This window comes from Lepisma saccharinum, chromosome 1 (assembly GCF_977018435.1).
Source record: "Lepisma saccharinum chromosome 1, izLepSacc3.1, whole genome shotgun sequence".
Taxonomy (NCBI): Eukaryota; Metazoa; Arthropoda; class Insecta; order Zygentoma; family Lepismatidae; genus Lepisma; species Lepisma saccharinum.
Window position 1 is genome coordinate 135,507,755 of NC_139229.1, and position 26,802 is coordinate 135,534,556.

General features: G+C 38.9%; 2 protein-coding genes across 3 annotated transcripts in view; one reads left to right on the forward strand and one right to left on the reverse strand.

Moving 5' to 3' along the window:
• LOC145985919 (E3 ubiquitin-protein ligase MIB1-like) overlaps window positions 1-8,819 on the reverse strand; it is a 186,249-nt gene extending 177,430 nt beyond the window's left edge. Inside the window, exon 1 of the mRNA XM_083120060.1 lies at window positions 8,787-8,819. Coding sequence (XP_082976186.1) covers window positions 8,787-8,819 — 33 coding nt within the window. The remainder of the gene's footprint in view (window positions 1-8,786) is intronic.
• Window positions 8,820-14,130: 5,311 nt separating this feature from the next.
• The window catches only part of LOC145988872 (uncharacterized), a 70,290-nt gene continuing 57,618 nt past the window's right edge, over window positions 14,131-26,802 (forward strand). For both annotated transcript variants that reach the window (XM_083124145.1, XM_083124135.1), the window contains exons 1-3: window positions 14,131-14,381; window positions 17,174-17,681; window positions 26,101-26,274. In XM_083124145.1, coding sequence (XP_082980271.1) covers window positions 14,167-14,381; window positions 17,174-17,681; window positions 26,101-26,274 — 897 coding nt within the window. In that variant the 5' untranslated portion in view covers window positions 14,131-14,166. The remainder of the gene's footprint in view (window positions 14,382-17,173; window positions 17,682-26,100; window positions 26,275-26,802) is intronic.

A 26,802-nucleotide genomic window follows, 5' to 3' on the forward strand; every position in this document is an offset into this window, starting at 1 on the left:
GTTGATGAGCCAGAATTGCCCCGACAGACTTGAAAATCCTGATGCTGCCGAACCTCACAAGTTCTACACTCCAAAAGAGTATTATAAATCAATATACACTGACGTGTGAGACAGTAAAATCATGTGTTAAAACAAAGACATGAATCTACAGGACTACAAAAAGTAACAGCCGTAGAGAAAGAATGCATCTCAGCTGTGAACAGTTGCACAACAAACTTTGAGCAAACGCGATAATTCTTTCGCCAAGATTTGGATGCCGATAGGCTCCCGTTACACCTGTCCATGCTTGTGATATCGCCAAACAGAAGAAAGTGGTTCTACCATGCGTGACATAAGGAAGTTTCTTTTGGAAGACCCGTAGGAAGAGGTAGGCCCGTAGCTAGAATTAATCTCCAAGGGGGGGGGGGGGGCTCACGGGTTATCAGGGTGTGCTTTGTAAACCAAGTCCAGTTTTCAAACGTTTAACAGTATTAAATTAGGGTAATTTGGGGGGGGGCATTATGTTGTTATAAAATTTAGAAATATCATGCAAATACTACAGTTTTTCTATATCTTCTAAAACATCTATTGAAGTGTTAATTGACTACTACTGGCACCATCCCTTAATACACACTCCATACTATTTTTGATGATACAGGTACTTATATCATACAAGTAAAATGTACAATATTCACTTCAATCATAGTGCCTACCGTACCCGGACGAAGCAATAAAACTCCTCTTCCTTCCCAAAACTATGGATCTGTTGGCATTTGACGCAGCTGCGGAAGGAATGTGGATGATGATGTTAAGTCCCAGATATTTGTGAAACGAGAGGCTTCAAGGGGACAGGGAAGTTGCAGATGAAGAATTTCTCCTATGAAAGAACTTTCTAAAGTCTAGAGAATCTTCTAAATGCTTGCCGGTACTTGGACTTCTGCTCACAAACAAGATGAACAAATCTAATAGCCGCTGTTCATTTTCTGTGAATTTATCCCTCGCGAACTTGTGAACAAAATAATATATGCTGTCTACATTTTCACTCTTCACCTCAAAGAAATTAGAATATAATATAGTTTTTCCTAATGTCAAGGGGGCTGGTGGTCCTGCCGTGGTGGGGGGGGGGGGGCTGACCCCCCTGGCCCCTGCCTGGCTACGGGCCTGCCGAGAGGTCATTCAGTGCTCTTCGCCGACTGAAGACATACTGAGATCTACAATGGGGAAGAAGAGACTAAGCAGCTTAGCCGTATTCCACATACATCAAACTGTGCTTGATAATTTGGACCCGAGACCGCTCGTTAATGAGTTCATAAAGAATATCCCAGTGCGTAGAGCAACTTTTGCTTTATTTTGAAATCATGTTTATATGTTTTTGTTGTGTATGTCACTTTATATCTTAGTGTACATGCTATGTGCTTTTTTATTATTATTGCAAAATTAAATTTAAAAAGTAAAATATTGTAGCAAGAAGAAAAAAGTAAAACTATTTTCTTGCGATTTGTGTTAGCATTTATGTAAATAATTAAATAAAACTGTTAAATATTATAAATATTTGTTATTTTTATGGGTACGTCAACACTAAGGTTATTTGCGCCCGTCACATGTCCTTTCTTTACAGGTCAGTTGCGGACATGCCCTCGCCGGGACTCGAACCCAAGATCACCAGATGAAAGCTAGTTGAGTCGACCACCCAACACGCTCGGCTACCGAGGCCGGCATAAAACTGTTAGGTAGGCCTCTTAATGTAAATACATACTTTTCAATAAAAATGTTAATGGTTATCTAAAAAACAAATGAGCAGACACAAAAGACATAAAGAGACTTTGAAACATTTTCTAACCGTTTTTCATGTTACATTTCATTTGTATGAGGAATATAATAGCTGCTTAAAAACTGCTATACAAAGACGCAATTTATATTTTTAAAAAAGGGAGGGAGTGAGTCATTCATTAATTTATTTCAGTGATCAGAGGCCCCCCCCCCAATATTTTTTACAAGTCGGCGCCCCTGGTCTCTGGCTAGCCCTGATTTTCCACCGTCACTGTTTTATCTGTGTGACATTCTCTCTGCCAGTACTACTGCAATGAGATCTGTTGCCTTCGAAACTCTGACGTTGACAAGTGTCGGCACAGTAACTGAGTTGGTAGAGCAATGGCACAGTATGCCAGAGACTCGGATTTGAGTCCTGGTTGATTGATTTGGTTTATTTTACTTCGAATTTCTGCAATTTTGGCTAAACACGTAGATGAGGATGAGTGATGATATGATGAATATACATGTCCTGACCGGGATTCGAACCTGGGACCCCTGACATCATAGCACAATGTGATAACCACTCTGTCGCGGAAGCAGGCTTGAGTCCTGGTTGAGCGTGCATCTTTTGCTGAAATTTCTACATAGTATAAGTACATCTCCTGTGTGTGCCAAATCATAAGATTATTTACTTAACATGTTCCTTTCTTTTCTTCTTCTTTTTTTTTGTAAATAGCATTTTGGGTCGGCTTATATGTTGTTTTTTCATACTTTAAATGCTGTAAGGAAGTATTGTGTTTTCTCTCCACAGCTTTTATTAAAAATTAATTGACAACCTCCATGGCAGAGTAGTTAGAACAGCACACTACAATGCCAGGGGTTTCAGGTTCAAACCCCGGCAAGGGTGTTCTATGTGAGTAGCTCTTCATCAATTTTATCATATCACTCATCCTTATCTCCGCAATTAAACAAAAGTAGCATAAAAGGTACACTAAACCAATTCAATCAATCATAAAAATCAAGCGTTGCATTTTCTAAAAATAATAATCTGATATACAAGTCAACCCATCAAATGCACAAATGGAAATCAATTAACAGATCCCTTATAAGTGTCCCCACCAACCATGTGTAACCCTATATATATGTTGATAACAGGATAGTGCGCCCACAGGGGTGTTTCATGACGCGCCTGCATCGTGGGAATTTTTGGGGGGGACAAAATTTTATACCAATTCTATATATCTTCACACAAAAATGGGGGCATCGTATCGTTTGATTGACTTGTTATTGATTTTTAGTTTTGGTTATTATGTACAGTTTTTCTACCTACCTGTGGGTGATCGCGGTGATAGGGTTGAAATGAAACACCACCTCTTATGCCTTTGGATGGAGGGAGAGGGGGGGGGGGGCTTTCTGTTCGCATTAATACAAGGTTAGTCGAGCAGACAACTAGCAATGGTAGTGAGCCTTAGCAGTTTTCTACGTTTTATGTTAGCTAATATGAAAGTGAGCTTAAAGTATCTAAACTAAACATATATTGCTCAAATATGTCTAATATACAGGGGGGCATTGCTCCCCCCCCCCCGAATCTTGGACGGAAGTCAATTCTAGGGAGGTAAGGGTGCAAACATTGATGGCCAAGAGCACCTGCAGGGGGGTACAGAGGAGCAATTACCCCTTCCATTTCAAATTTTATGCAAATAAAAATACATTTGTAAAATTATCTTGCTCGCTTCACTCGCATTGTCTGCTTTTCTAGTTTTCGTCAAGTTCACAGCTGTAACTAGGGGGCGGCGGGAGTCGGCCATGGGCGCCGTATGATCTAAATGAAAAAAAGTTCTAGAGAGATAATGCCATGGCGACCAGTGAAATTATTTGTGCCCTATTGAATCAATATTGTTTTCAACTGCAAAATTGGATCTAATATTTTCTTTGCTCGTTTCGCTCACAATATACTTGTTTTCTCTAATGTAATGTATTTAAATTATGTGTGTTGTATATTTGTATTGAATAAGCTTTGAATACGTACACAATTTAGTGTTAGCTTGTTGCATATGTATTTTCTTATTTTAAGTCGCTCCATCTTGCATACGTGTAAAACATATATTGTACAGTTACGGTTACTGCTGGATTGTAATGAACACATTCATTTTCAATTAAATCATTACAACCCAGCACCATGACTGTACATGAAAGTTACACATGTCTCTTCGGAATGCATTTTTCATTCATTATCTGCCATTCAAAAATACAGTTTGTGTGCTTGTTTTCCATTATTAGTTAATGTGAAATTGACAGTGTTGAAAAAATATTTCAAATCGTTTGTTCCAAACAAATGCTTTAGCACAGACTTCTACCCCCTTTTTGCGTCTTTGATGCTACTACTATTGTTATTATTATTATTGGTACGTTTATCCTGGTACTTGCCCCCCCCCTTTCCCCCCCCCCCACACACACACAAAAAAATGTGTGGTTGCACCTCTGGTATTATATTCTTCCGCAAATTTTGTCTGACCGAAATAATTTGAGTTCTACCCTTTTGGGGGGAGTGCATCATGGGCCTTGGGGGGATGGGCATCCCTGGTACCAGTTAAGGAGAAGGCGAAGCATTTTAGAAAAACATGAAGTTCAATTACAATGAAAAGAACAATACAAAAGTGCAAATATTAAATAGTTTCAACAGCACGACAGATACCATGTTATCCAAAGAAAAAATGCTAACATTAATATGGTAGATGTACTACAGATTATTAAATAATAATAAAATAACAATAGGAAACTACAGAAAGAAAAAAAAATGTTGGGTAATGGATTTGGAATGAGACAAATATCAACTACAAAGATATCCATGGATATTACATGAATAATTATGTTAGCAAACAAATTTGTATGCTTAGATTACTATAGTTTACATGAACTCAAGATAATTTAAATAGATATTCCAAGTAATGAGCAAAATCATTCTCACAGATCATCATTACCAGTTTTACGCAATGTCTCGCTATTATAAACCAAAGAATGGGATTACACATGGAAAGTTGAACAAACAGAAGTGTGGTTAAATTTGATCAAGAGGACCAGTGATTTATGCACACACCCCTAACACCCTCCAAAATTTTGACTTATACCCCCATGCAGAAAGTGGAACACCTCCCCTGTAGGGAGGGGGGTGTAAATATGGATTTTTATATCAACAATAGAATGACAATACTTCAACATTAACAGAAAGGAACCATTTGTAGCTCTACAAGAAGCGTAGTCTAATGGACCTTTCAATCAACTAAAACCAAAGTGTCAAGGAAGGAGGATCAAATGTGCAGCATCGTCATTTCCTGGATACACCAGCTTTCTTGACAAGGTTTCGGTCAGCTCTAGGGAAGGGACACTGCCATCTGGAAAATGTCAAACTGACCTCTCGCCCTCCTTCCAGGGAGCACATACCGCACACAGTGTTGACAGTTCAGAATTTGAATACCTAAATAAATATTTCTTAAACACGTTACAGATTTGTAAATTCAACCCCTGAGTCAATAAAATGTACATCTTGTTGTATTTTCCTTTTGATTCTACTATGTGAAAAATGTACGATAAAAATAAGGGAAGAAATTCAGATATACAGGTTTGACTCCTTGTAATGAATTGTGTTACTATGGTGTAGCAACACTATTTTCTGTAACTTGGGTGAGATGAATGATTTTGGAGTGGTAGAGAAGAGAAGTCAAATGCCTTAGGCCAGTCTCAGTGTAGCATCTCAGTGTTGTCGTTCTGCTTAGTGTAACAATGTCTGAAACTTTACTGCAAAACTGGCTGAAAAAGGTAGAGAAAATGAAACCAGACAGAAAGAAACTGAAAGTGGTGAGTAGAAAAGCAGTGACACTATATGTAGGTATAATTTCATGCAATGAATATTCATAAAGTACCAATATAAAATGTACTGACTGAGTATTCGATATAAAAGGACAAGTATATGATGAAGAACCTAAGTGATTCATTCACATCTATAGTTGCTGATGTGACTCTAAGAGTTCTTACCTTTGTAAAATAAATTATATATTAGAAAGAGTGTTGTAAAAGGGGGTGGGGTGGGGTCCACCTGGGATGGTTGCTTGGGAGCTAAGAACAAATGGGGTACCGAACAAACAAAACAGATAAAAAGAGAAAAGTGTCAGCGTCATAGTGCCCTGTGAAATTACTGACACCCTATTAAGTTAAAGTTATTGTCAGTTTGCAAAGATTAAGATTTAATAAAAATTGTTTGCCCCTTTTTATCTAGTTGGTTCCCTGACAATGACATATTTAATTTTTTCAAAGTTTTCATTGGAAGCAAAAGAAGTATAATGAATTAAACATAAAAAGAAATTTAATTTGCATTAAGTTCCAAATTTATATCTGACCATAGGTGTACCAGTGGGGGCACGACGGCGCTTGCCACTACCTGCTGGAAACCGTGGAGAGAAAAATTTTGTTTGGTTCATTGTGCTCTTTGTGTTGGAAAGTGAAATAAATGCTAATCAATTTTTAAATAATTGAAAATAAAGCATTACCTCAATTTAGAAGAGAAAATTCCTTGCCTTTCCTTTGCAGCTAACATGCCATAAGTTTATTTGCATAGTTTTCTTTTAAGGCAAAGAGGTACATGACTCTTAATTCCCTAGTCTCTTGTTCAGTATTTGAAACATAAACTCTCAACAGCTCCAAAGCTTATTTTCCAAAGTTTTGTAAGGGTATTAGACTTCAATATAAAATTCCATGACCGATTTCGTTCAAAAACAATAACAGGTATCTATCAAACGTGCATCCCAACTTCCCACTATATTTTAAAGTCTTCATGGCCATGCTCTCTCATATATAGAGAGTTTCATCACTTTATTTCAGTTTGTGAATCATTGTTTAAACAAAGATTTGAAAACACCAGCAGAATTTGGAACTCACTCGCAACATAGAACTATTAAAATTATATATATATGCATATTTTCTAACTGAAGCTAGAAACGGAGGGGGTGCAGGGGCACAAGCTGAGGTAAAGAGGATGCTGAATGAGCAAAGCAAGATTGTAAAGAGTAAACATTGTGGGAAACTGTGAAATGAAAGTATTGTCACTATGTTCAATTAATAATATGCACTATCAGTTTGCAAAGAAATAGTTTTAAAAACTTTCTTGCTCGCTTTGCTCACAGTATGATCATTTATTTAAGAGTCATATTATAATCTTCATACTACTTCAGACAAGCAAGCATGCACGCACCCATGCAATGCATTTTCACTGATATTTCATCGATGAATTAGGCATCTCCTAAGATAAACTAGAGTTACAACAAGAACCATACAAATCAGTGGCGGATCAAGAAGTTACAGTTAGGAGGGGCGAATTTCAGTTGAGTATCTCACCTAACCTAAAATCAGTTCTAACCTACACCTTGCTAGGTAAACAGGAACCAAATACGTTCTAGAGATTAGCTTTTTTGCTCAAAAATAGGAGGCCAAGGCTGAAATAGACTGTTACTATTGTATGTTGTTATTACCACAATTCCTCCCATTGTCACGGTAAACCGAATGATCAGATATAAGGAGTAAAATAAAACAAAGGAAAAAAAACTCATTTTCTGCAAGAGTATCAGGTTCGATTCCTTTTCAGGCATACTGCACAGTGGTTCAGATCCAAATTTAAACTGTAGGTTTGGTTCAGATTAGCATATCATCAGGAAAAGAGGGCTTAAATATCATCAGGAAAAGTTGGCTTAAATCAAACTTTAAAAAATATACTCGAGCCTGTTAAACTTGGTGATAAAAGCCAGAGCATTTCAGTCATACTGTACATTAGGTAAAATAATATATCCAAAAACCTGCCAGTTGGGAGGGCAGATCTCCCCTATGGCCCTCTCCGTAGATCCACACCTCATACAAATAAAGTTAAAAAATATTGCGCAAGTGTTCCTAATTTCTTTATAGCTAGCTTAAGAATTGCATGAAATGATTCCTGTTAATAATATGTTTAAATTTTGTGTTTTTCAATGTCATCTCTTGTGTTTTGTCTAACGATTGATTAATTCAAATACTCAACATGCAATACTTGAAACGTTAGACTGAAATGTTAACTTTTTCACAAAAATCTATTTTCCATCTCTTCCTGCATTGACATATATTTTTCTTTTGGAATGTTACGTGAAGGGAAAGGGGGGTCAATCTCTGAAAACATCAAATTGAATTAGGGCAAACATTTTAAAAATGGTCCAAAATATGCACTTAACATCCTCAAACTTCCACCCCCCCCCTCCTGGGAAAAATCTTGGATAAACCCCTGAAGAGGACCCTAACCCATTGCCCTCTTCAAGAAGATATCGATGAAGAAATTCAAACCATCAAAAAAATTGGCCTTATAAACATACACTCAGAGCCCACTTACTGGTGTGTGAAGCCGAACCCCTATGCACATATCATAAATTTCCAAATATACAAGAAAAAACTAAAATGAGATGGGTAGTTTTACCTTGGGATCTCAACAAAACTTTGGCTAACTGATTATTATCAAGACCTTTTGCAACCATATGGTACCTACATTACACTGAAACCAACCTGGAAGATAGGCACACACAATTTGAATGCAAAAACAACATGCTTATGATATTGCATGTAGTTGTCAACATTGCATTGAGAGAGTATTAGTGAACATTTAAAGGGAGCTACCAAACAAAACATGGAATCACATCTCTACATCAAGCTGAACATACCATCAATATACTTGATAAAACAGTTGATAGCACAAGTCCAACAATCAAGTATTCTTAGGAGATCCTCCACAACAATGCAACTCTCAAAACAGGACAAACCCATCAACTTGTGCATACAATTTTAAATTAAATAAAAAATGTTAACATAAAAATTAGACCATGAACGCAACACAAGCGATATCTACTGAACCAGTCATAAATGAAATGCACCACCTATGCTCTAAATTTGCATACCTTTTGCACATGAACACTCTATTGATAGAATGCAATCAATAGACTACAGAAGGTTGTTCGCTTTATATCTGACCATTTTTGATGGGTACTCACCTTAAGAGATACCGTGCCCTCACCACCAATCATGTTCTATTGGACCCCCAGCATTGTGGACTATCGCTTGGCATCGCAGTTTCCATTGCAGCAAGCTCCGGCACCGGACAGGCATGGGAATTCTGTCCCACTCCTCCCTGCAAGCTTTCCATAGACCATCCAGGGTGGGTAGGCGGCGATGTTGAAGACGTCGTTTCAACAGTCCAAATGCGCAAAAATCCATTGGACTGGCATCTGGGCTTTTCACAGGAATGTCTTCAAACGGAATGACACAAATTCCTAATTCCTCTGCCATTTCCTGATAAAAACATAGTGATGTTCTGGCGGTATGACTCGAAGCCTTGTCCATATGGATCATCACCTGGTTCACGCCCATTCCATACAATTGTGGGATGTCTCTCTGATAGAAAGGTGTCAGAATGGAGTCTTGGAAGTATCTGGCATTCACCTTTGCTGCCCTTTTCCTGGTGGTTTTCGTGGGTGAATGTTTCGCAAGGAGAAAACCTGTTGTGTGTAACGGACCACAATAGCTTTCACAGTAGTCACCCCGAGTGTTTCACAATGCGTACGTATGAAAACTTAGCATGGAAAATGGCCATTATGTAACCCTCCCAATACTGGTTGATTTTCGGCGCCATTTGATAACATTCACTACCAACACTCACGCACCTACAAGGTCAGACACAACACTGCTCCCGCCAGCAGACCCATAGTTCCAGCATGATACGCCAGGTGGCAGCACCGAATCGACAATGGTCGGATATAAAGCGAACAACCTCTGTAGATCTAAAGCAAACAGCCTTTTGTGAAAGGTGACAGTGAGTTATCAAAATCAATGGCGTAGTAAATAAAAATATAGCCCACTTTTTCACCAGAAATATGGGTTTATATTTTTTTAAGTCTTTAATATATGCAGTTAATATTTCATTTCCTTGTATGAAAATACAAAGTTTTGTGAATAAAGATGAATGGAAAAGATTTTATATTCAAGTCAGCTTGATGTACTATGAATGTTATTGAGCATTTGTTTGTTAGGTGCAGATTCAAACTACCAGAACTGAGATGTTGACATTGGTTACACACATCTGGAATTCCTTCACAATAACAACGTGGCCAATAAAAAGTGAAATTCAAAGTTTACTTGAATCCTCTTCATGCTCGGATAGGCTAATCAAAACTAGGTGTACAATTTAAAGTGGAATCAGAACCACAGGACATAGGTGGAACATATCCCCCAATAATCTGGGGAAAAAGTATTGTACATATAGAAGATATTCATGTATTGTACATCAGGTCCCCTGCCAATAATTGAAAGATAACAACGCTTATGTTTCGAACCAATGGGCAATGTGTCTCCACTGCTGAAATACCAGTAAACTTTCCGTATCCGGAAAATGCCTGAAACTCGCTATTTATGTCACTTTCAATATTCCTACTTACGTATTCTGCATTGAGAAACATTGCTGAAGGTGGAATTTCGCTTTTCCCACAGAAATAATCTATATTTTCGACGTATGAAGTTAAGTTTTGTTAGTTTCTTTTTCCCTTCGGTAACATGCTAAATGGCGATCACAGTTTCACTACCGTAGTTGGCATGCAGTGTTTCCACCCCACTCCACCCAAAAATACCTATGTAGCCCCACAAACCATTGATGCATAGGCCCACGAACCATTCATACATAGTCCCATGAACCATTTCCGGTTAGAATAGTTAAAAATTGGTTCAGAAAAAAATGCGTAGCCCCACACACCATTCTCGCATAGCCCCACAAACCATTTGCGGAAACGTACCTTCTTCAGTTACAAAAACACGTGTTTGGAAACACTGACCGGGATTACGTCATCACACACAGGCAACATCCAGCTGGAAGGAAATGGATGCAACAGCTTTTGTGCATCGGTCACACACTTATATCGAAAAATACATGATTTACTGGCAAAATTCAATGAACGATGCGAGAAAACAATTCCCCGGACTTCTACAAGTCTAAAGAAACTGCATTTGGTAAGTAATTTCTCCTGTAAATTTTAAGAAATCCGTTTTCCAGATACGGAAAGTTTACCCCAAGACCTTTTGATTACAAGGCAACAGCGTTACCACTACGGCATCCGAGAGGCCCTAGCATAGCCAAAAGAAATATTTCGCATCAGTAGCCTCATTACAACATTTATTGTTAATGCAAGTATAAATGATTTTTAAAGCAAAATTCGTCGAATGTAACTACCCAATATGCCCAAGTTCCTTATGTTTTATTGCGATTTCATCATGCTAGGAATAGAATTTTTACATGGTTCGATTTCGATGTACGTCTGTTAACACATACTGCGGAGTTTTAGCCATTGTTAAAGGTTTTGTTCAATATATGCCTTCGTGGTTAGGTTAGGCAGGTTAGGTTTGGTTCCCTAAATGCATTCTACTAAGGTTCCGATTTACTTCTACGATATTTACTGTCGCTTGTCGACGGAGAATATCTTGCCCATGAGAAGTCGTAAGGTAATTTTCAAGTTGTTTTTTACAACATAAATAACATTGCTCATTACTTTAAGGAAGGTTCAAATTTCCAGTGACAATGATTACCAAAATTCTACGATAATTAGTCTTTGTGCTAGGAGAAATCATAAAACAACCGGAACCGTTACCCCGCAATATTATTTACTATTACAACTGTTCATTCAACGCAATATACGAATGTATATATGTGTATTTTTTAAACTCTCCTCGAAGTATGTTCATTTTTCAACTGGTCTCAAGTATGCATACAAAAGTCAGTATTTGATACGCGTATGCATTAGCTGACATTGTTTTCTAATTGTTTAATCAAATGACACAACATATCAGGTTTTAAAACCACGAGAAAATATTTAAAAAATGACAAACACTTACCTTTCACGGAATGATGCTATTAATGTACTTGAGCCACGATGTTCTACATCAATAATTTTGGAGGGAGTCACTGTTGTTTCACTAGCATTTGAATCCGAGCTTGATTGATGACCTGGACTTTTACCTAATTGAGGAGATAGTTGTACTTTTCTAGTCCTTCCTTCACTACTCGAACACCGTTTGTTTACATCTTTTTCTGGGTCACTCTGAGAACCTTCATCTTCTTGTTCTGCTTTAACGACCTCGGTTTGTTTATTTATTTCATACTTGGTTAGCGCACCGTTTCTAGTTAATAATGAAAGTTTTGTATCTCTGTATGTGCCATCCAAAGATATATTTGAAAGAAATGTTAAAGCAGCAAGTCTTCGACGGGACCGGTTCCTTTTCGTTGCAGTTGCCATATCTGAGTGTAGTAGACGACAAAACTACTTAAGTCATTGTAAATGACAACCTTTCAAGTTTTTGATACAAATCGTTAATTTTGAGCTATTAATAAAGTGATAAGTTTACCAATAAAAATAATTCTAATTCTAATCTATGTCTCTGATCAATCGCATTTCTAAATTAGATACGAGAAATAAATATAAGCGTGTTCTTGACTATTCTTACTCCAAAGGAAATTCACCAGATTGTTATGCTGCAGACATCTAGCGGGGAAATTTCAAAGTACTTACTTATCTGTGGCTAGATCCTTCCGTCATGAAAATAAATAGTTCAAATATTTATGACTCCAAATATGAACATAATCAGAGCCTGATTTAAGCCTAGGCCTAGAATTAGGGGCTCACTAATTTGGTGTGGCAAAATTCTTCTGTCGTGAAATTCGATCCGGACGTTTCCCTTTGCTTCAATTTTTATTAATTATTATTACGTATTATCCCCAGGATTTAGAGGGGGTTACAGCCCCCGAGAATGAACTGTTGACAACTGAAGAGAATAAACAGTTCTAACAGCTTATTTTTATTTCAAACATATGGAGCCTTTGTAACTAAGGTTCCAACGATTGTAATAAGAGAATTACTAGAATAAAATATTTTAAAAAACCTTAAATGTGTTATTTTTTTAATTGGATGTATTGAGCAGAAGGATTTACCCAGGGCGGCGCCAAGGGTTTTTAATATGTGCGTATTAGTTGAGGACTAAAAGTGGTAAACGTTGTAAGTGCCAAAAGCGAAAGTGTTGGGAAATCGCATCGTTCCGCACATCAGCCCGTAAGAACGTGCAAACTGGTGACGTCTTTACACGCCTTTTGAACTACTTAGAGGGCTACCAGCCACATTTCACGTTTACCACATTATAAAGCATGGCACATTTCACAGTTTAACGTGGAAAACTGTTTTTGAATTATTGTGGCACTTACAGCGTTTACCAATTTTAGTCTTCAGTTCACATTCACTACATAACTTGTTGATTTTGATACAACTCTGCAATCATCATTTATATAAAAATAATAATAATTGTAGTCTGCAAATTCTGACTGTGGTAATTTAAGGGGTGATGCTCGTCATATTATTTTGGAATGTCCTTTTCGCGCAGAGAAACGGGGTGTAAGGGGTGACTCATTACGTAGTACACCCAATTGTCAACCTCACTTCCACTTAGTACACCCGCGACTACATTTTGCAGCCTAGCGAGGCTGTGGCGTCTGGACCTACGGCCAGTATAAGCCTCTGTAGGACTCTGTGTGTGTTGTCCTGTGTTTTGTCATGTGCGCTGAGTGGCCCTTCACACCCTCAGCTTTTAATCAAAGTAAGATTATTTTAGCCCTCCGACATTACAGTTATGTTTTATTATATAAGTTTTAGGTAGTTATGGTAAGGAACTGGACCCCATATAATGTGAATGAAAAAAATAGCCTAAGTGCTGACGCACCCAAAATTTCAAATTCATTCAATCACGCAGAGAAATGAAAGATTTCGTACAAAGCATTATCAAAAAGTAATGTACATTTTCCCATAAATTTTCTTTCATTATTATACGAACCAGATATTCGCATTGGATATATTTTACTCGCTTTTTTTGAGACAAGCTAATATGAAATAGCAAATTGTCTTTTATAATGAATGAGTGAAAGTAGTTATGTAGAGTGGGATCCATGAGTATTACCGTGCAAATTGTCCATGACTATTTTCAATCATTTGTCTCTTACATCCTGTGTGTTTTTAAGCGATGGATTGTTATGCATGCTGGTGCTTTCGTTGTCAACAGCTTGTTTTGAGTTTTCTTTCAAATCCTGAAGCTCTTATTTGATCAAATAAAGTGTACTAACATGGTGATGGACAATTTGCACGGTAATACTCATAGATCCCACTGTACAAACAAGCCATTAAATAATGTATTTGAAGTTAATATGTAGTAATTTATGTATGAAAATGTATGCTGGGCGTAAACAGCCAAATGTAAAGCTGTAAGTCTAATAAAATTTATTGATGATGATGGTTGACCGAAGCCAACAAACAGTTTAGCACAAAAGTTGACGATAAATATTTGGCAAAAATGGAGGAAGAAAACACTCTAGCCGAATCTGATGCAACTGAAGAGAAGATAGAAGATGCTTCGGAGAGAACCGATCTTCCACTCAACCCCGACAGTGCCATGCCGTTGAGAATAAGTAAATGCAAGCCTCTTGATTTGAGTGAGAGAAAATATTCCACCATAGAGGATGTTGTTCTCACACTTACGGCAGATATGATGCATCACATTGTTCACAGGTAATGTATAATAGTTTATTTGTAATCTGTAAACAGAAAAGTAATAATTCCTGTTCCACTTTCATACATTTACATACATTAAGATGCCTTGACGGTTACCCTATAGATGTACTGGATGGTAGTGATGCATTTTATTTCAAAGTTTGAACAATGGGTTCTAGAAACTGTGGCAGTACTTACTTTTAGACAAGGAGGGCGAGGACTATTTAATCCCGTAGTAATTAAAAAGTTGTTTTGGATTTGGACATTATTAGACATGGACAGAGAGAAAGGAGAACATGTGAACAGAATAAGGGAGGGGACCGGAAAAAGAGAAAAAGTGAGATAATCGGAGAAAGAAAGAGTCAGCAACTACAAGGTAGGTTGCGAAATCCTGGAGGAACAGAGGGAATTCCCCCACCAACAATCTGTCCTAAAAATTCCCCAACCAATCCTGAAAGAAGGGGGGGGGGTTCTTGTTGTAACAACAAAATTAGTTTTGACTTCAAATATACTCTACTAAGGATAATAGGGTCACACTGTCTCTGTGTGCGTTTGTGAGGGTTGCGCTCTCTCTCTCTATCTCTTTCTCTCTCTGTGTGTGTGCGTGTGTAACAAATCTACACCAATAATAATATATGCACAATAAAAGTAAAACAAGATTTCAAGACAAATATAAGTATTGATTTGTATTAATAGAAAGTAAAAAATACAGTTATTATTTATTTAGCGTCGCTCTTCTCCCACTTTTTCTGTCAGTTTTGGCTAATCGTGACGATGAGGATGAGTGATGATATGATGGAATTGATGAAGGGACACTCACAAAGAACACTCCTGATTTGAAGCCGCCGCGGAGGTTCCCAACACTACCAGACAAAATTCTCTGGTGATGTCACTGCTCGGTTGTTGTTTATAGGAATATGTTATATCCAAGGACGTATTGCGGGGGTTCCAGGGGGTCCAGAACCTTCCCCCTCCCCGAGAGACTTATCAAGTACTAAAATTAAGTAATGAAAAATAATTTCGTTTAGCCTTTGTTGTATAATTTCCTCTGAACTTATTGGAAGACAAGGATTATATTGGGATGGGATCATACGGCTTTGAAGGACAGGAAGGACGTATTTAAGGGGGGTCCAGGGGTCTGGACCCCAACGAAAGGCTTACCAAGTAATACAATTAAGTAATGAAAATATTAGAATTTGTTGCATAATCGATGGTTATTAATTTGTTCTGAACTTTTTAGAAGCCAAGGATTATATTGGGATCATACGGCTTTGAATGACATTACAAAGAAGATTAAAATACACTACTGCTCAAAATAATATACATAAAATATAATCAGAAACTACTTTTCTCCAACTGCATCGAACATCATTTATGTTATTCGATAAATATTCAATCATTCATCTATTTGACATTAATTTCATTGCCAGGGTACTTGTTTCTATATAAATTATTCAGATCTTAACAACAGGTAAGCTAAATAATGAATATGCGCTGTTATATCTATTATTATGGAGCCTTTTTACCTATTCGTGTAATAATAATATAATATTAATTTATGTATTGTAATTAGTATTAATTTGATTTAATATAATTATTTTAATTTAAACATTATTATTATTATTATTATTATATGGGAATATCACCACGATTTCTGAAATGGTTTTCCAACTTTCTAGTAAATAGAAAACAATTTCCTCTAGAAAAGAAATGTTTTGTGGAGTACCACTTGGCCCAATTCTATTTGCTGCTTTTATCAATGATGTTACTTTATGTTTTAAATCTAGCACATGTTTACTCTATGCAGATTATATAAAAAAAATTAAGAGTATTTTAACAAATAATGATGTTGCTCAACTTCAGGCTGATGTCGATAGAATGACATATTGGTGCAAGATTAATGAAATGGAAATCAACTTGAAAAGTGTAAAGTTTTAAGATGTACTAAGAAAGTTCATTACATAGTCTCCAACTGTTATATTTATCAAAATAAAATCCAAGAGTGCGACAGTCAAAAAGACTTAGGAATATTAATAGACTCCTCTCTCATATTTGATAGCACATTTCAGAAATTTGCAAAAGAGCAAAGAAGATGCTTGGTTATATATTTTTCTCATGGAAAGTTTTTAAAAAAGAATATACCTTAATCTACCTGTATGAAACGATAGTTCGTGCTATTCTTGAAGATGCTAATGAATTATGGTTGCTGACAGCCACCAGTCACCTTCAAAAAGTTGAATCAGTTCAAACACTTTTTATCAGGTTATTATGCACAAAGTTTAAAAAACAAGTTACTATGACCAACATTACTCTGAATGGTTAACACAGTTGAATATGTTTACCTAAGAAAAGAGAAGATAAATGAAAAGAACAAATTTTGTACAGATCTTAACTTTCCAAATAGACAGTGAATACTTTTTGAATAATACTATATCTTATAAAATTCACAGATATTCACACAGGTATATCTCAATTCTTACATGTCCAAATAAGGCCAGAGGTTTAGTAGCTGATCTTGTTGAAACCAACAATTTGAATTTATGATGATTTATGATGATGTATAAGATTGTAAGATCCACTGTATTATTTTATAATTATATATTGTATTGTAAAATCATGCTCATCACCTAAATAAATATTATCATTATCATTATTATTCCTGAGACACTTAGTTGGGGCCCCTCCCCCCCCCAAAACATATTTCTAGATACGTTTGTGGGTATATCGTTTATATAAGACAATGCTATTGTAGGTTAGAATGTGCTATCGGCTAAAGGGACATTTCAGAGTAATTTTCCTGTTTCACATAGCTGGAAATCAGTTCCGTGTGGGACATCTGAACCTGAGGAAGATGTGGAAATTCCAGAAATGGTGGATGAAGACGGGATCCCGGTCAAAGGAGACGACAAAGGGCAGAGCGAAATTGGAGACTCGCTTGCAATCGATGAGCGCAAAGGGAGGTTTTCTGCCATGGAAGAACCACGTCGAAAATCGGATGTAGGTGGAGTTGATAAGGAAGCCGGCGCACGGACAGACGTCAAAGCGATGGAAGAAGCAGCCAAAAGCAAGGAAACGTCGAAGAGACCAAGCAAGATTGATGAAGAGTTTGACGCCGAACGGTGGCGCAGGGCGACCCAAGAGATTCCAGAAGTGGAAGAAGCTTCGCCGGAAGAGGTTGAGTTGGAATGGAGAAAGACTTTCCCACAAGAAGAGGTGGAAGTGGTTTTTACTAATGGCAACATGTACGAAGGACACGTGGCACGAAAAATGCTCAACGGCACGGGAAAGCTCATCTGGAGTGATGGTGGTTCGTATGCGGTAAGGAATCTAAATTTATTTAGTTTCAATCAGCGTGCAGGGTGGTATTTGAATGGGAAAGATGGGGAACTTCCCCTCTTGTTACCGCATACCCCTCCGCCTGAAAACTTTTGGCCTTTTGGGATTTGATTTTATTTTTGTTATTTTGCGTCTCTTTTCTGCCACTTGTGGCTAATAGCGACGATGAGGATGAATGATGATACGACGAAATTGATGAAGGGACACTCACAGAGAACACTCATGCCCAGACCGGGATTCGAACCAGTGACCTAGGGCGTCATAGCACACTTTGCTATATTTTATTCCCCGTAGCCGAGCGGGTTAAGGCGTTCACTCGTCTTGAGATCGTTCGCTGCGGGACGGCGTAGGTTCGAATCCGGCTCTGGTCGGAATTTATTCGGCCTACGTATAGGGCCGGTGGCAACCCACCATCGTGAGGAAATCGGGGAGCTCCGAGTGAGTGAGCGTAATCCGGTCACGGAGACCTACTATAACGGCTGGGGATACGTCGGGCTGCCCCCCGACTATTCCAATACTGGTTGAAGATCTCCACGCTTAGAGGTGACGAAGGAAAGCGGGGGAGGGAGACCGGCTGTCAGTAGGTATGCCTAGGCCCTTCATGGGCTGTTGCGCGACGGATTATTATATATATAACATACTGTGTACGTCTGTGTGTTTGCTTATGTATGTTTATATGATATTAACTGAGAAGGAATCAAGGCTCCGGATTCGAGTCCCGGTCTGGGTGCAGGCGTTTCTTTGCGAGGGCTCCTTCATCAATTTCATTTAATTATTATTTGTCCTCATTGTCGAGATTAGCCAAAATCTGCAGTAAAAGCAAATTAAAATAAGTCAAACAAAAACCTATTGAACCCCATAAACATCATACTAAACTTTCGTTTCCCATTTTTTCAACGTCTCGCATATATTTGTCTTTTTGTTACTTTACGTAGCTTTCCATCCACTTTTGGCTAATCGCGTCAATGAGAATAAGTTATGATTAGATGCCCCGGCCGGTACTCGAACCCATGAATTTGGGTAGAGACATAGAAAGTCAACCACGTAATGCGTCTGGCCCTACTTCTAACCATTCATTCGCATGGCAGCCTTTTAAGCAGTAAGACTGACTTTTAATTGTGTGTTGCATTGTCACTTGTCAGCAAATTAATTCCAATTGCCTCCTTATCCTGGTTTACGGGACCAGAAGATACAGTTTTGTCGGATATTCTCCAGCGTCCTCCAAATGTTATAACAAATACTCTTTCAACATTAAGGATTTTTACAGAGAATAGAGCCAAAGTGTTGACCACCTGGGGCCACAATAGTAACAATACCACGCCAATAAGAAATTTTGGAAGATTAGTTTAGTACGATCCTGTTTCATTTCACAACTGAATTCAATTTAGCTTGAAATCCCACATGAACATTGGGGGATTTGAATCCCATAGACTATTGGAGAAAGGAAGAGGGGGGGTATATAACTATGTTTTCCAACCACTCTGAACGAATTTAGTGGAAACAAAACCACGTGACTTCTGAAACACAATTCCTTTCCTATGTGTTACTTTTCGTGTTATTTTGGTCGTAGCTGTATTCAGTGGCGTGCAAAAGGGTTGGGTTATACCCACCTTTGGCCCAGCATTCCTAAAAAAAGAACATCAAATGTAGGAAACGATGGCAAAATGAGGGCAGACTACCAAAAAAAAAGCGTTCGTAACCCCTCCCTTTCGAAAATCCTGGGCATGCCACTGGCTGCATTCAGTTCACAATATAAGTTCCCACGACTTCAACGTAGCAGCTACGTTGAGCGATGTGGCTTCTTCACAACATGCACTATATTCCTAGGCACAAGATTAATGCACAGCTGCCATTCGAACAACCAATAGGATTTCTTTCATAAGCCATGTGCATTTGTTTACATTTACTTCTTACTTACAACGGACATATATGGAGTAGAGTTACTGCTTATTCCATGATTACCTATTCAAATCGTTATGACTTATGATGTTTATTTGCTTCGGCAGTGGCAGCGATTAGGGGAGGCGAGGTGGCAGTTGCCCCCAGCACTTTTTGCGATTTTTGCTCACGCACTATGCTAAACCTTATGTATCAAGGGGTGTAGCGTCAAATCATCGCCGACAAAACATCGCCAACAAAACATCGACGGTACAAAACATCGACGGTACAAAACATCGACGGTACAAAACATCGACAGCACAAAACATCGACACCAAAAATATCGACGGTAAAAACATCGACGGCAAAAACATCGACGGCAAAAACATCGACGCCAAAAACATCGACGCCAAAAACATCGACATCAAAAACATCGACGGCAAAAACATCGACATCAAAAACATCGACGGCAAAAACATCGACACCAAAAACATCGACGGTAAAAACATCGACGGCAAAAACATCGACGGTAAAAACATCGACATCAAAAACATCGACGGCAAAAACATCGACGGTAAAAACATCGACGGCAAAAACATCGACGGCAAAAACATCGACGGTAAAAACATCGACGGTAAAAACATCGACGGCAAAAACATCGACGGTAAAAACATCGACGGCAAAAACATCGACGGCAAAAACATCGACGGTAAAAACATCGACATCAAAAACATCGACGGCAAAAACATCGACGCCAAAAACATCGACGGTAAAAACATCGACGGTAAAAACATCGACGGTAAAAACATCGACGGCAAAAACATCGACGCCAAAAACATCGACGGTAAAAACATCGACGGTAAAAACATCGACGGTAAAAACATCGACATCAAAAACATCGACGGTAAAAACATCGACACCAAAGACATCGACGGCAAAACATCGACATCAAAAACATCGACGGCAAAAACATCGACACCAAAAACATCGACGGGAAAATCAGTTTTTGACAAAGTATTCCACACTAATGAATTCAGATCTAATCCCGAATATTTTGAGATTGGCTACCCTAAATTATAAAGTGTTTCAGTGAAACGAACAATGTGTAATGAGCGAACTCAAGTTTCCAACTTATAGTGCTACCGTGCTACCAATGTATAATGTTCATTGTTGTAAGAACGGTCCGCGAGGCCGAGACAGGCCCTCTCAATAAAGACGTTATTATTATTATTATTATTGATAAAATTACAAACAATGAGGTTGCGCAGTGAACGTGATTGTTTAGTTTCTGGTAACCATTTATTACTTCTCGCCGGCAGCGTTTGTGGTCGGGGGAAAGGGAAAGGAAGGCTCCTCCGTATGAAAGATGAAAAAATCCACCGACTATTGTTATTCCTTGTTTATTACACGCAGGAGACCGTAGTAATTTCTTTTGGTACATGCACTGGTACACACCGTGTGCAAGTAATACAACTGCCCCCTTGCAATATTGCCTTGCCCCCTTTCTCTCCAGACATTTTCCCCGGGTGTCGCACAACGAAGCGCCTTCACTGTGTATCAGTACTGCTTTTGTATTTGATTCAAGGGGTCCGAGGTTCGATCCCCGGTGGAGGAAAGTTGCACAGTGGTATGGATTCTTTAAACTATAGGTTCAGTTCCGATTAACCCCTCGTGGGTCACACGAGAATAATTAGCTTGTTCATCGCTCACGGTGCCAGAGACCGGTCTTAATATACAGTGATGGACAAAAGTAATCATACAGTGGAACTGAAAGGACGAAAGGACGAATTGCAGCAGCTAGGAAAACAATAAGGAAGTCAAAACTGTTAATGCTGTACCATGTATGCACCAAACAGTATATTGACAACAAAAATAAATATCAGATGCTGCTTGTAGAAAAATAAAATACAATACATTCTCAATACCCGCTTCTTTGGCTGGACAAAAGTATTCATACACCAACATAAAAGTTCACTTTGAAGAAAAGAAAGAAACAAATACCATGTCGTCAGAATTTAGTATGCATTCCTCTGTTATGGAGAACAGCTGTCAGTCTCTTTTGCATGGAATGAACAAGAGGCGTGGTTATTTCAGATGTAATATTGTGCCACTCATTCAAAATGACCTCTTTCAGTCTATTCTTGCTTGTTATGTCATGTTTTCGGAGTCTGGTTTCCAAATGGCTCCAAAGACGTTCAATGGGGTTAAGGTCGGGGGACTGAGGTGGAGTTTTGAGTGTGTGGGGAGTATTATATAACAACCAAAGGTTGACAATCTCAGCTGTATGTTTAGGGTCGTTGTCCTGCTGGAAGTAAAAATCATTCCCAAGACTCAAATGATTGATACTCTGCTGCAAATTATTCTTCAGAATATCCAAATAGATATTGGATATGGTGGCGCGGTGGCTCAGTCGGTAACGCGTCTGACTACCATGCTAAAGGTCCCGGGTTCGATCCCCGGCCGGTTCAAATCCGGGAACTTTTCTAACGATGGAAGCGGCCCCGGCGCCCACCCAGCGTCGAATAACATGGGTACCTGGGGGAAACCCTGGGGTGTAAAGGCGGTCAGGGGCGTGATGCTGATCACATCACCCCCACTCACGACCGGATCAAGAAAGTGTGGGGCGTTACCCCTACACCCCCTATACGCCTTCATGGCGTGTTGCTATGCACAGGGGAACACTTTACCTTTTTTATCCAAATAGACAAATCTACCCATAGTTCCCTCAATAAAGACGAGTTCTCCAACACCTGAGGCTGACATATAGCCCCAGACCATAACGCCACCACCTCCATGTTTAACTGTAGCCAAGAGATTTCGAGGCTCAAGCTCAGTATATATTGTGTGTATATATATATATATGTGTGTGTAGTTGTTTTCAATCTGAACCTGAGATTGAAACCCCCATAATCTCCGCCACTAGTTAAATGTGAAAGAACATTTTTCTACTTTCCAGCAAATCATGGGTTACCTTCGTAATGGGATTGGTAACTGGAGGTTGAGTGCTGTATTTATTCCCTCAAATGTAACAGTTATTTAACAAAATAGTCCTGGATATTATTTTTAAGGGATGGAACAACTTTTTGATTCTCGATTAGTGCAGTGGCGGCGATTAGGTTGGCACGGGGGTGCAGATGCCCCCCCCCCACACACACACACTTTTGGCCGCTTTTGCCCCCGCATTATGCTAAACCGTATGTACGATGAGAAAGTAAATTGTTCTTGCCCCCCCCCCAAGTTTTTTGTAACCCAATCGCCTCCACTGCATTTAACTGTTAATGAATAACACAAAGCTTATAAAGTTCGTTGAAGGCAATTTTGAACGTTTCAGCTTTCCGTAGTTCATAAATTCGGAACTTTCTAAATTGAAACGGCCAAATCCAATTAACAATTAGTAAAGCCTTCCCTTAATTTAGAAATTAATAAATCATAATTTTAATATTCTCTTCACATGGTGGAATCGAAATGGGCTACTATGACAGTGCACAAATTATTTTCTAACCTCAGAAATGAGGTTAATATAAATCCAACCAACTAAATACTGCAATACGGTGCAAAAATCAGCACGCTTGGGGAATGTAGGCATACTAAGACTCCGAAGAGCATTAACTTGCCCAATCGTGCTGACTTTTGCACAAATTGCAGTATTTTATAGTGGAATTCGAGCCACTTAATGAAATGTACCCCCACCAGGGATCGAACACGGGTACACTTGGTTACAAGGCAACAGTCTTATTGCCAGACTACCCGGGTGTGGAGCTTAATTTTAATATTTCTAATTCATAGTTTGTTAACTCCTTGATTTCATAACGTCGTATTTCTCTCTCTCGAAATTTTTAGCGATAAGGATATACGTATACACTGCCTTTCACGGCCGAGGTGGCCGTTGGGCGGCGGCTAGCGCGTCGGAAAGTAAGAGCACATCTGCCGGCATTTAAACCCACAACTGTACGCTGACCTTGACATTGGACACGTCCGTGCTTCAGTATCCAGACAGCTGTTGTCCAGTTTGCACGTGTTTGTGAAGTGTTAAATTGCTACAAGTGTTTTAGATTCTTTTGTTTTAGTTTATGTATTGCCAGTTCTTTCTGCAGTCTAATAATGCCACGCTATCCGTACAATTTTAAACAACGAACTTTTATATACGACTCTTATGTCATTACGAATTCTTGTAGGGAAGTCAGAAGGCGTTTTGCAGCAGAATTCCCACATGTTCCTGTTTCACACAGACAGAGTGATCTGTTACTTGTGAACAAATTTAGGAAAATAGGGTATGCTCTTGTTAAGATAAAAACGGCATGTGCTTACTGAGGATAAACTAGACGACGTTGGAACACGAATGAAACATACTCCTCAGAAATCTCTCCGATGCCTTGCACAAGAAACATACATATTTCTAACGTCATCGTGGCGAGCTGCCAAACTTTTATACCGGAAGCCATATATCAGAAGAATCGAAAGAAAATATGAAGAAATAAATTGAAGCAATTTCGAAAGAGGAACTGATACGTGTTAGTGAAAATTTCCTATAAATATGTGGATGCAGGAGGACATCATTTCAGAAACACGTTCTATATCCGCCTATGTGTATGGAGACAACCTGTATATTTATGTCTAACACAAACTACTAGCAAAAAATTACAGCTAAATTATTCTCCTTATTTTCTTAAGTTCATATAAGGCTGTGTATTTTTAAAAAATAAAACACGTTGTTTGTTAAAAACACTTCATGCACAATCTACATTTGTGACAAAAATTCTCGAAACCCTTCTGGTGTGACTGGCAGAATTGATATCAGTTGCGGATAAACCCCGATGTTTGTGAGAGACGATGTTTTGAAGGCTTCTGTCCGGTGGCTGTCACAAGGGGTCTGGTGTGTGAAGGTGGGCGGGGGAGGTAAAGCAAAGGTGCCCTCAGTCGGTTCGTACCATAGTCATAAAAGAACATTTCTTCCACATCCACAATATAACGAGCATACAACTATCCCGTCTATGAAGTTAAAAGCAGCTTGCTAGAAGGAAACATGACACTTCGCATTGTTTACGATTCCATTGTTTGAGCTTTGAGGCAAGAATCAGGTGCAAATAATAATATTGTTTTGATGTCAGAAGGTGCGCGTGCAGCGCGAAATAATCGAATCAATGAAAATGCCGCTCTTGCACAACAACCATGGCTGATAAGAAATCTAAAAAAAGATCGACGAATGTAGGCATGTTTGGTCGAAACAAAGAAGAGCTGTAGCTTCATGATGCTATTATCACAACTCAAAATCCTATTCATGGAACGAATCAAGATATAAATTTCCCCTGAGCGAGTTGGAGTTTTAGCGCCCCTCTACTTTCCATTCTGTTACTCACCCCAGTCTTTCTACTCTGCTCCTCCTACTTTCCGCCTTCCTCAAATAATAATAAAACATGACTGCACTATAAATTAACGACTTTAATGACAAAAAATAGCGATGTTTTTGGTGTCGATGTTTTTGCTGTCGATGTTTTTGCCGTCGAGGTTTTTGGTGTCGAGGTTTTTGGCGACGATATTTTTGGCGTCGATGTTTTTGGTGTCGATGTTTTTGCCGTCGATGTTTTTGGTGTCGATATTTTTGCCGTCGATGTTTTTGGTGTCCATGTTTTTGCCGTCGATGTTTTTGCTGTCGATGTTTTTGGTGTCGATGTTTTTGCCGTCGATGTTTTTGGTGTCGATGTTTTTGGCGTCGATGTTTTAGCCGTCGAAGTTTTTGGGATCGATGTTTTTGCCGTCGATGTTTTTGGTGTCGATGTTTTTGCTGTCGGATGTTTTTGGCGTCGATGTTTTTGCCGTCGATGTTTTTGCCGTCGATGTTTTTGGTTGTCGATGTTTCTGGCGTCGATGTTTTTGCTGTCGATGTTTTTGGCGTCGATGTTTTTGTCGTCGATGTTTTGGCGTCGATGTTTTTGTCGTCGATGTTTTTGCCGTCGATGTTTTTGCCGTCGATGATTTTGCCGTCGATGTTTTTGCCGTCGATGTTTTTGCCGTCGATGTTTTTGGTGTCGATGTTTTTGGCGTCGATGTTTTTGGCGTCGATGTTTTTGCTGTCGATGTTTTTGGCGTCGATGTTTTTGCCGTCGATGTTTTTGCCGTCGATGTTCTTGGCGTCGATGTTTTTGGCGTCGATGTTTTTGCCGTCGATGTTTTTGTCGTCGATGTTTTTGGTGTCGATGTTTTTGCCGTCGATGTTTTTGCCGTCGATGTTTTGTACTGTCGATGTTTTGTACTGTCGATGTTTTGTACTGTCGATGTTTTGTGCTGTCGATGTTTTGTGCTGTCGATGTTTTGTACTGTCGATGAAATGTAGGCGATGTTTTTGTTGTCGATGTTTTTGCGTCGATGTTTTGACGTATAACCGTATCAAGGGAAGGTAAACTGTTCTTGCTGCCCCCCCCCCCCAGTTTTTGCACCTTTCCCCAAGTTTTGGAACCCAATCGCCGCCACTGATCTTAGAGCAAACTGAGAAATCATAAAATACATAGTTTTATCGGCTTTTCAGGGAAAGTTCGTGGACAACGAAATAACTGGCAAAGGCATGTTGAGACTGCCCGATTACAGCATTTACGATGGAGAGCTGTACAAAGGATGGAGACATGGATATGGCGTTTTTCAGTCTCCCAATGGCCGATTTATGTACGACGGTTTCTGGAAAATGGGCAAGAAACATGGTGCGGTAAGTAATGATAGATATAATTTATGTAACAAGCAATGATGGGCTAATACCATTGAATAATATCATTGAATACATGCAAGGATGTAGGCTGACGTGGTTGGGGATGGCGATAATTAAGATATTTATACAGGATGTATATAAACATGTGTCAGAAACTTTAAGGATTTATTCGTGACATCAAAACATAACAAAAAGTTTATATGAACATGGGTTCGCAAATCCTTCGTTAGGGAGGTATGAAAGGAATTCCCTGTAGTGACTCCTGGTTGTGTAATGTACCTCAAATGTGCATTTGTACTCACTTTCTCGTGTACAGTTGGGCATGGCATTTGTTTGTTTGATTGTCGTTTGTTCTGTTTTACACTAACTTCCATCACAACACATCACAACGATGTATTCAGTGTCTAGCAGATGGGAATGCGGACGCAGCACGTCAACGTTATGCTGAACGTTACCCTGGAGGCAGTTACCTTGTGCACGAACGTTTGTACGACTACACCAACGCTTGCGAGAGACAGGCACATTTGA